Source organism: Trachymyrmex cornetzi, unplaced genomic scaffold (genome assembly GCF_001594075.2).
Source record: "Trachymyrmex cornetzi isolate Tcor2-1 unplaced genomic scaffold, Tcor1.1 scaffold218, whole genome shotgun sequence".
NCBI classification, from domain to species: Eukaryota; Metazoa; Arthropoda; class Insecta; order Hymenoptera; family Formicidae; genus Trachymyrmex; species Trachymyrmex cornetzi.
This window is the reverse complement of record NW_017296825.1, coordinates 647,906-659,178: the sequence shown is the minus strand read 5'-3', so window position 1 is coordinate 659,178 and position 11,273 is coordinate 647,906. Positions and strand designations below refer to the sequence as shown.

General features: G+C 35.2%; 2 protein-coding genes across 6 annotated transcripts; one reads left to right on the top strand and one right to left on the bottom strand.

Moving 5' to 3' along the window:
• Positions 1 to 100: 100 nt before the first annotated feature.
• Positions 101 to 3,511, bottom strand: LOC108760079 (ATP-dependent RNA helicase DDX24). The gene is made up of 10 exons (XM_018505868.1): positions 3,245 to 3,511; positions 2,702 to 3,182; positions 2,392 to 2,582; positions 2,180 to 2,325; positions 1,806 to 2,098; positions 1,495 to 1,717; positions 1,108 to 1,219; positions 712 to 829; positions 457 to 637; positions 101 to 389 (listed from the first exon to the last, which is right to left on the bottom strand). Exons 1-10 carry the CDS (start codon positions 3,425 to 3,427, stop codon positions 101 to 103), a joined length of 2,217 nt encoding a protein of 738 aa, XP_018361370.1. The 5' UTR covers positions 3,428 to 3,511.
• Positions 3,512 to 3,891: 380 nt separating this feature from the next.
• Positions 3,892 to 11,106, top strand: LOC108760082 (death-associated protein kinase 1). Of its 5 annotated transcripts, none has more exons than XM_018505874.1 (20): positions 3,892 to 4,099; positions 4,696 to 4,774; positions 4,867 to 4,979; positions 5,055 to 5,215; positions 5,275 to 5,395; positions 5,458 to 5,758; positions 5,827 to 5,875; positions 6,279 to 6,395; positions 6,476 to 6,748; positions 6,837 to 7,019; positions 7,095 to 7,209; positions 7,379 to 7,570; positions 7,676 to 7,917; positions 8,768 to 8,857; positions 9,106 to 9,270; positions 9,346 to 9,564; positions 9,622 to 9,801; positions 9,864 to 10,157; positions 10,278 to 10,600; positions 10,680 to 11,106. In XM_018505874.1, exons 1-20 carry the CDS (start codon positions 4,060 to 4,062, stop codon positions 10,840 to 10,842), a joined length of 3,420 nt encoding a protein of 1,139 aa, XP_018361376.1. In that variant the 5' UTR covers positions 3,892 to 4,059; the 3' UTR covers positions 10,843 to 11,106. The 5 variants fall into 5 exon arrangements, with proteins under 5 accessions (XP_018361376.1, XP_018361375.1, XP_018361377.1 ...); XM_018505873.1 differs by having other exon boundaries at positions 3,892 to 4,102; XM_018505875.1 differs by having other exon boundaries at positions 3,892 to 4,112.
• Positions 11,107 to 11,273: the final 167 nt, after the last annotated feature.

The following is an 11,273-nucleotide window of genomic DNA, read 5'->3' as shown; positions in this document are numbered from 1 at the left end:
TAAAATAAAATCTAATTTTTATTAAATTCGATTACTGTCACATAAAAATAGAGCGATCTTAAAAAGAAAAACATTGACTCTATCTGAAAAAATTTATATTTTATGTCTTTTTTAACTTTTTAGATCTTAATTTTTGCGTGTGTTGTCTTTTCTGAGATGTGGCATTGCTATCTTTACTTTTATCAGTATTATTTTCTATTACTTTTTTCATTACTTCGATAGCCTTTTGTGCATCCTGAGTTACATCTACGTTCAAATTAGTATCAAGATATTTTCCCGAGAATCCTTTCGGGAATACTGGCTTTGATAATAAAGATCGCAATTGATTTTTTTTTGCCTTTAATTGCCGTCTCAACGCTGCTGCTTCTTCTGATTCCGTCGACGATTCACTGAAATAAAAAAAAGATAGATAATTTACGCTACAAAAACTGAAAAAAAGTTTGTTATTTCTCTTACTCATCGTCCTCCTCGTCCAAAATCATTTCCATGTCCTCCACTGCTTTTTGTAACCAACTTTTCTGATTGTTCTGTCGACGATATTTCAATTCTAGCTTATCGATATCACGAGCGACGTTCACTCTTTCTTTTATGGTGATTAGTATTCTGTCTACCACCGGAAATATAGGCAAATCATCCGCTATAAAAACACATCCATGTTATATTTCTAATTAAGCATTGAATGATTGAAACAATACTATAACTTTAACATACTGCGTCCGAGAGTTTTGCATAATTTGATGTAATTCTGTTTTTCAGAAGGTTCCATCATTAAAACCGTGATACCTTCCTTTTGTGCTCTCGCCGTTCTACCGCTTCTATGTACATAATTCTGTAAAATAATTGTTAAACTGATTATGTAATCAATATTTTAATACATTTAGTTAGAATCTCTTTCACTAACTATGATTAACGCTAATCGATGGTTGACTCAATCATCACAAATGCCAACATGAGAACTAAACAGTTTGTCTTAGAAAAGGAAAAGAGAGGAGACGTTCTGATACATTAAACTGCTGTTGGCACTTCTATGAGTTGATTGTCGATTAATTTAACCAGAAGCTGGTGAAAAAGGCTCTTAACATTTGTAATAGCATCTTAGACATTCACCTCAGCTGTCCTAGGAACCTGATAATGTATCACATGCTCTATACTAGGTATATCTAAACCTCGCGCAGCTACGTCTGTGGCTATTAATAATCCATTCTCATCAGCTTGAAATCTATAAGGTTTCGTATCAATAAGTATAAATGTCACAAGAAATATTAAATGCACAGAATGATCGTTTTGAAATACATAAAGTGCTTTAAGACCGCGAATGTGAATAATGAAAACAATTCCTCAACGGAAGGTTTATTGCTTAAATAATATTTTCAGTGCAAATTTGTATATACTTTGAAATATCTTTTTTATTGTAACATTCATGTTACAAAGATAAATCCAAAATAGATATTTTAAAGTGTCATTCAAAATAGACTAACATATTGTGTTTCCTACCTTTCAAGATTTTTTAAGCGTTGCCGTTGCTGCATATTGGCGTGCAGAGGTAAAGGCTTGCATTCAAGTATATTGAAAAGAGTGGCCAATCTTTTTACGCATCCAATGCTGTTACAAAATACTAACGTCCTTCCGTTATGTCTTTTTAAGAAATAATAAAGATAATAATCCTTGTGGTCAATTGTGCATGCTATTCGACATTCCGTTAAGTTATCGACAATACCTGTGTGATAATAAGTATAGATTGAATAATTATAATAATTGGCACAGTTTATTTTGACTAACAATAGATAATTAATATGCATATGTACCTGATTCTTTTGTCAGATCAACGACTTTAGGATTTTTTATTTTTAATAACTGTATAATTTTTTGCAATTTTTGATTGGATGTAAGTTTACATATTTTACTCCTGACATAACGTTTCTTTTTTCTATCAAGGTAATCCGGGAGATCGTGTACCATAGTCAATGTAGCCGAAAAAACAAATGTCTGTCGTTTCTGCATTTTCGCTGGGTTTGCATTCATTTTTTCCAATAGATCATGTAATTCTTGAAAATGACCCTTTTCCATCATTCTATCTGTCTCATCAATAGCTAAATATCTAAATTGTATGACATATTTTCTATAATAATATATCTTGGAATAGATAGTGGAATCACTTCTTACTAGATCTTTAAATTACCTGATGGAATCTATTTGACTTAGATGAGAGTTGCCTTCTTGAATTAATTCCCACAGTCTTCCAGGTGTAGCAATGACAATTTCAGGTCCCTTGTTTAACATCCTTTCTTGTTTCACTGCTGCCATACCTCCAAGGACAACAGCTATCTAATGATATGATAATTTTAGAATTATATTTAACAAGTCTGTAGACTTTGAAAAAGATAATCTTACTTTAACATCTGTATACTTTGCTGCCTGAGTAAGATGGTTTCTTATTTGAATTGCTAATTCACGAGTTGGTGTCAAGATTAGTGCATACAAGGGTTTGGTTGGAATATTATGACAATCATGAAGCTTTGTATCATTTACAATATTCACATAATTCTCCAATTCCGATAAGACTATATTTTCTGAATCAGACTCTGAAAAATGATTATCTGCAATATATTTATGTTCAAAAGATTGAGTATAACTATAGTAATACTTGATTTTATTAAAAAACTTACTTCATAGAAAAAATTACTGTAAACAAAAAAATTACCTTCAGTACCTTTTTCAGGACAATTTTGATCTTTATTCTGGTTCTTCAAATCCAAAATACCTTTTATAATTGGAATTCCAAATGCTAATGTCTTGCCGCTACCAGTTTCAGCAGCACCTAATATATCTCTGCGACCTAATATAGCAGCTGGCAATGTCCGTGTTTGTATCATGGTAGGAGAATGAAAATTCTGATCAGCTAAAGCTTTTATTACAGCAGTAGGAACACCCATAGAGCGCCATGCTTCAGCATTAATCTTGGCCAAATTTTTATCACTGTCTATATCACAGTACGAATCACTGTCACTGTCAGAATCAGTTTGTTGATCAGTGATTTTAAAATTTGCTGGCTTTATTTTCTCATTCTTTATCTTTGGGCGTTTTACTTCAGCTTTCTTTATCTTCGATTTCTTTGTAGAAGGCTCAATGTTGTTGATATCAGTCTCTTCCTGTTCCTTTGGACACTTGCGCTTTGATACTGACTATAATATAAGGATTGTAATTTGAATAAAAATTTTAAGATATTAAAAAAATAGATACTCACTTTCTTTTCCTCAGTAGATTTTACTCTTGTTGTTATAACTTTGCCTTTTTTACTACTCCGCTCTAAGTTGTAATCCGTCAATTCCTCTATTCCAATTAATCCTTCTATATCGTTGGACAATAAGGAACCTTCTAACGTTACAGGTTTCCAACCATTATCGCTAACTCGTTTACTTTTCGTCATGATTGCAAAATATTTATTCCTATGTACATATATTGACGGAATTATTCACTGCATATCTTGTTAAATAATTATTTGCATATGATCCATTCAATGTGATGAGATAACCTCAATCAGACGATCACAACACGTGATTACACGTGGTTCAATTTTTTTCCACAATTACTTATTCGATTAGTTAACAATGAATGACGCAGTATATCGCTGATGATCACGCAATTAAGTGATAAAAATAATCAATTTATACAATAATAAAAATTAGAAAACGCATGCGTTCCAATCGTCCCACAATAGGCCAATGGACGTGTCAAGTTGACAAAGCTAGAGTATCATGGCAGAAATACAAGGGGTACAAAACCGCTGAGTGAGCTCTTGCATCTGATTGGTATATTCCATTAGATCTAAAAATGTAGACCAAACAGATACAAGAGCTTACTGTGCGTCAGTGAGCGTTGTGCTTCTGGGGATACATTTATAGGGTATGTCGATGTTGTGCATAGGTGTGTATGTATGCGCGGGGCGGCCGGCACGGGTGAAGGCTGTCGCTGTCGGCCGCAGCACAAATTTTGTAACGGCTACTCGCAGAGCGACTCAAAATCTGTCCAAATAGACCGAACGATGAGCACGATCGTGAGATGATGCCGGGCACCTCTCGCCAACTGGAAACGTCTAACGGTAGTAAGAAGTAGTAAGAAATCGTCTTCACTTTGCGTCTTCACATCTTTCAGTCACATCTTGATGATGAGAGAAACGGGGAAAAGAATGAGACGGTCGGTTGTCGCACCAATATTTAACAACTGACAACGGCTTCACCTCAATCACGATGTTGAGGATCACGGGTTTTGACTATCGTAAATCGCAACGTCCAATTGTCGACCGTGAACATCCACCGATCTCTCGTGTCAGTTGAGATCTGTGCGTCATTGTCGCAAGCTAATTCTCGTGGTGTCATTTTGACGTTAGGTTGTTGCACCTAGTATCGAGGACCGGTACCTGCATTCGCTCCGTTAAATTGCTCCAGAATATAATTGTATCGTCGCGTTTGACTAAAATCTTATTGTTATTTGAGAAATGTCGAGTAATGCATAATAAATTAATGTTGATGTATATATACGTTTTATGTACATTAAAAAAATTTTTTATGGATGGTATAGATTGTGTAAATAAGAATATTTTTTAATATAGAACGATATACTTGATTTAATATTGATGTGTAAATTAATTTATTTTCAATTTCAAAATCATGCATTGATGTTATATTTGTTGTTCAGATCTTGAGTGGAGCACTTTAATGGAGGTCCATCATGAGCCGATTGAAAAAAACTATCAGTTGCTTGAAGAGATTGGCAAGTGAGTGCACTGTTACTTCTGTACATAATTGATGATTTTGTAATGAAATTTTCTGTAACTTTCAATGATTTTTGCAATTTTGTGAAATACAGGGGTCAATTTGCTATTGTACGAAAATGTCAGGAAATAAAAACTGGAGCGCTGTATGCTGCAAAAATTATGAGGAAGAGACGAGTTGCCAGAGGTGTAGCTGCTGCTGACATTGGTAATATTTTTCTAATTATAATATATTGCAAATATTTTTATTTTCAGAATACTGTAATAGGATAATTTTTTTCAGCACGAGAAGCTGGTCTTTTAGCTCGCTTAAGGCATCCTAATATTGTTTCCTTATACAAGGTAATAGATACTGGAACAACAGTGGTATTGCTCTTGGAGTTGATTACAGGAGGAGAGTTATTTCATTGGACTCCATCCAGTGAAACAGAAGCCGTTCATGTGGTATGTAAATACGTTATAATTAGTAAATATCCTGAGAACTTATTCATATCCTTTTCAAGGTGCGCCAAGTTTTAATGGCACTTAGTCATTTACATTCCCACCAAGTTGCTCATCTGGATATTAAGCCTGAGAATATTCTACTATCGACACCACCACCGATGCCTAGCATTAAGCTAATAGGTAATATCTACAGCGCTTTATGTTAGAGTCAAAACAATTTTAATACAAATACTGTTCTGCAGATTTAGGTCTATCGCATCGACTAGTACCTGGTTCGGAACACAGAGCACTATTTGGCACACCTGAATTTGTGGCACCGGAAATCGTAAATTATGAACCACTTAGTTTGGGAACTGATCTTTGGGCTGTTGGTGTATTAACATATATTCTTCTGAGTGGAGCTTCGCCATTTTTAGGCGAGGATAAGCAAGATACATATGCAAATGTTGCTGCTTGCCAATACCAATTTGATAATGAGTATTTCAGTAATGTGTCCGAGATTGCCAAAGACTTTATACGATCCTTGTTGATCAAGGATCTGAAGTAAGTTGCAGAATAGTTGTGAATTTATTACTGATAAATCAGAGAAAAAAATTATTTTTTTATTTTAGGAAACGAGGAAATGCTGAATCGTGCCTTAAACATCCTTGGATTCTCACGGTGTGTTCCTGAAAAAAAAAATGACTCATATTGTCCGATAACAAAGTGATTTATTTTTGTTTTAATGTATTATGTATTGATTTTATGCATTTTTTTGACCAATGTGTCTCGATATGACATTGATTTGTACAGTTATATCGTATATTACATAATATACGAATTATTTTTTTTATATACAATATATGTTAATATGTCAAAAAACAGTACGCAAATTTTTCTTTATTACATATATACCTTGGTTATTAGAAAGTGCAATAATTCTTCAATTTCATTCATGTTACACAACACACGAGAGAGAGAGAGAGAGAGAGAGAGAGAGAGAGAGAACATTATTTTATAATTTCAATGAAATTTAATGACAATTGTATCAAGTTGGCAAAAATTGTTTTCTCTTTGTACTCAGGAATCTGAAGCTCCTCAAGGTCTCGGTGGAGCAATAATCAGTGCTGTGAAGCGAGGCTGTGTTGAGGCTGTCTCTCGGTTACTGAGACAGGGTGCTCTGTTAAACATGAAAGACTCTGTGAGACACCTTTTATTCATTTTGCCAATAATACATACCGGGTATAATTCGTGGATAAAATATAGTTGCTCTTGTTCCAGAAAGAAGATACTCTTTTGCATATAGCTTGTGAGGCCGGTGACGAAGGAATGACAACTTTTCTAATAGAGACTGGAATTGATCTAGACACCTCAAACAAACAAGGTCTCACGGCGTTACATGTAGCTGCTCGACACGGGCATATTAATCTGGTCAGACATTTGTGCCTTGCTGGTTGTGACGTCGATAAAACGAATCGGGGGATCCGGGCAGACGTCACGGCGATTAAGTATGGACATCCGGATATCGCAAGTTTATTAGATAAGTTGAGAAATGTAAGTTTATATGTTCCAAGATATGCAATGCTTTCTACATTTCTGAAGAATCATGCACTAATCGAATCTTGTTTTAAATCATTTTTAGCCAAATCAGCGCGAAAATTACATTTGTCAGCTGCAACCGACACGCAGACCGATAGATCGGCTGCACATAAGACTGCTCGGTCACTGCGCCTCTGGAAAAACATCATTAATTAATTCTTTGAAATCTGGAATATTTAGTTTCGGCTTCTTTCGGAGGTCGAGAAGCCAGAATTGTAGTGCGAAGGTAGGTGGCATGCGATAAAGATGCACGATATGATTAACGAATAAATAATAAAATTATATTGTGTACGATATGTAGCGAGAACCAAGTATCGAACTCGATGTGACGAGTAAACATGGTTCTCTCAGCTTTGAGTATAGTGACAGTGAATATGAAGGTACTCAGGGGGTAGAATGGAGTCGCGGTAACGTAGGTAAATTATATTCAATAATTTTTAATTTAATATCAATATATAGAGTTATGACTATAGTATAAGTTGAAAACTTATATATGTTTAGATATTTATACTACAATAGATTGATATTTATATATTACAATGGATTATTTTAAAGATATTATAGAATGTGTATTTGATTAACCAGGTGGTGAATGCGTTTTTTGGGAATTATGCGGACGCGAAGAATTTCTGGCATCTTATCACCATGTACTTACGTTCCAGCAACCAACAGTTCATCTTATTACGGTCAGTTTGAGAGAACCGCTGACTGTTCAACTTCAGCAAATAAAATTCTGGCTACAATTTATTTTGGACCGTATTAATCCGAGTAACATTGGTAAGATATTGTGGCGTGTCAAATCTTTTTTATATTATAATTAATTTATTTTCGTCAAAGGTACATTTTGATTTTTAAATCTTGATTTTTGTTTTTTTATTAAAGGATTTGGCGGCAAGTGCAACGACGTAAAAGTAATTTTAGTCGGTACTTATGCGCCGGAACCTTTAGCCCCGAATTCTAACGGCGGCAATCTGCTTGCACCACTCTTGCCATTATTAAAAGACTTTACATCGATTTTGGGGAAGGAACCTCAAATGGTAGCACTGGACGCAACTAATTCTTCTAGTCCTGGCCTGAAACTCCTCAGATCTTATTTAAATAATGCAAGAATGGAATTTTTCAAGGTGACACGATTTATATTCTCTGTAAAGTTATATATTTATCATACTTCATCTATAATATTAGAAGAGATGTTATCTCATCATTCACTTGTTTATGCAGAAATTAAGATTACAGAACAATCTCGAATTTGGCAAATCTTTTTCTAATGAGAATTAATAATCTCTTCTGATTTTACATCTTTACCATCGAATATTATACATATATCTTTAATCCACTCCAAAATATATATCAGTAAATGCATGATATCAGTATGCTTGATACTAAATATGTGCGAGCAGAACCGTTTGATTCTGCAGCCTGTTAATACAAGCAATTGTGACTAACGCAACCTTGTGTAAATAATCACATTTTCACAGGAAATTGTACCAATTTGTACAGCATGTAATAAATGTGCGCATTAACCCTTCGTGAAACGGTTCTGGTCAATAATGGATTACCTCATTACGCTGTTTGTACAATTCATTCATCAATCTCGAAATTCGCAGTGTCAATATACTGTCAAATTAGACATTGACTCTCAATAGAGGCAATGCAACAATTTCTATAATCACTTATATGATTTTCCTCCGACATCCATGATGCATGGTTGATTTGATATATGTACAAATAATTGAAAGCATTGAAAGTACCTTCTATGTCTCGTGACTTTCGACAATATTCGATTATTTGCAATGTTTGATTGATTGAGCGCACCATTTTCAATAAAAAGATCCGATATCATGTCATATATACATATATATATATATATATCTCACGTTGAATCAAATTTATTAAGAACATATGTTTTAGTTGCTGGTTATTTGGCCATTAATGTTTATTAACAAGCCTTAATGCATGCGATGCATGATGTAGGATGGACCGGAAGTTGCAGAAAGTATTCTCCGACGTGACGCGCCGCGTGCTGCGGCTACGTACGTGCCCCTGGCGAATCTTGATAAACAGGTCGAAATACTTCTCTCAATTTCTTTAAAATAATTCTGAATGATATGTGTATAAACTGATTGAAATTGTACTTTATAGTTCAATAGTTGCACTAATGCTTTCTCCCATGTATACATACATGCACTATATATCTATCTTAAAGAAAATAAAAGAGATTCTTTTTCTCTTGTATATATTTTCTGCATCAATGTGATACCGGAATAAAGGCAGAATTCTCTGTTACTATGGATGTTAATCATGTATTATAGAGCACCTTAGTGTGGACTGGTCTCGCCGAAGCATGGAGATCGTACGTGCAGTCGTTGGAAGTGCCTCCGTTAATGCTCACTCAGGAAGAATTTCTGAACGAGGTTCGAAAGATCAATCCTTTAGTTTGTTTGGAACATTGCAGACATCTTGGATTACAGTTACAGGTTTATAATTTATTAACTTCAGTTAATTTAATTTACATTGTTCTATTTCTCTAACAACTATGTATATTAAATTAGAACTTAGGGGAATGTATTCTTCTACCTGGAAATCTGATAGTACTCAATCCCGAGTGGTTTTGGCAAGACGTGCTAAATTGGCAATTAAGTCCTGATCAAAGAGGACGATTAGGCGGTCGAACCACCGGCGTTTATACTTTAGAAGATTTTCAAGCGCGATGTCCATGCCCCGCCGCTCAAGCTTTACAAGCTTTACAAGCAGTCAATTTATGCGTTCCGGTATGTTTTAGGAAACTTTATTAATCACTTGATTATTATTTGACTCTTATATTTTAGTGCGAAGTGGATGATGATGAAGTGGAATACGAGATACCATGTTTAAACCTTGTAGAGCGTCTACCAGGTTTATGGGAACCGTGGAAACCATGTTCCAATGCGTTACCTCACGCTGGTTTACGCCTTTGCCCAGAGGAAGCGCCTTTGTACCATTTGACTGCTATATTTATGCATTTACAGGTAATCAATATTTATAATAAAGAAAATATAATAATAGAACTAAAACATTAAAATTGATATAGGCGCAACTGAGAAAAATTACTCAAACGTGGGATCCGACGAATTCAGATCTATATCAGTGGTGGCGAGGATCAAAACTGTGTTTGGGGCCTTGTGAGAGTATAATCACTTTTGAGGAGGAGGAACACAGTTGCGTGGAAATTCAAGTTCGAGGTCCACGTGGTTCTAGTGCACAGTGTTTTGCTCTTCTCAGCGTGATCCTGGATGCGATAGATACGACTATCGAATTAGTCGCGCCCGGAATGTTACTTGAGAGACATTGGTTGAGTCCAAGCCAACTTCGAGAATATGAAGAGGTAAATAAAAATTAAAGTATATTTAAATTGTATATAATTAAAGTATATTGTAATTGATGTATTATAAAATCGAAAGATTGAGATTGTATGCGTTTAAAAATAATACCAATACATTTACAGGTAATTCACTCTTGGGCACCAGCTACTGTCACATCGGCTTTAATCGACAAAGGCCTTGAAGAGGCGACTCTTAAGAATCCTCTAAACGATCAGCAAGAAACCGTATGGGAGATAGTAAGTTGTGGGCTGCCATTAATGGAAAATTGCATTCCCGGACCGAAACAACCTGTAAAATATATAAAGCCTGCTGTGCAACGGCGACTGGCGCAGATGCTAGATCCTCCTGATCATCATGGAAGAGATTGGTGTTTACTCGCCGTGAGACTCGGTTTAGGGGATCGTGTCGCCCAACTGGATAGCACAGTAGACAGTCCAACTTTGAGGTAAGAGCTTGCTTTTGAAGCATGCCGATTTTGTTATAACGTAACTGGAGTATTTCGAAATTTCGTATTTGACCCACAGGCTATTGAAGTGCGCGGGTGCAGAATGCACCGTTGGTTCGCTGGTGCAACAATTACGAGCGCTCGATCGCGAAGACGCTGTGCATTTGTTGCTCACGTATACGCCAATCTATGTGCTATTGATGTCCATCGACTCAGAGACAGAGTCTAATCTTTCCAGATGACGCATTCATCAATGGCGCATTAGCACCTTCTAGGTGTTCTTTTTTCTGATATGCCGCGTTCGATGAATAGCATTGTCTTTCTATTTCCGCCCAATATAAATCGTACGTTAATTTGTTAAGTACGTGTATGTCCTTATATGTAACTTAACTTTAATGATCGATCGCATTGCATTTCGAGTTGAGCGATACAAGAGGGATCTGACATATTTTGTACACCGTTTTATATTCTTTCTTTTTCTTTCTTTTTTTTATTTTGTACTTACTAGCCGAATATGTATTTATTAAATTGTATTACATTGGTATGATTACCGTAAACGAAAATTGATTTCTTCTTATGTCTTTTAATTTGTATTAGTTACTATGCAAAAATTTATATTGCTTACACTTATTTTTATTTCTTGATAAGAGTTGTGCTGTGGTTAACGTTATAT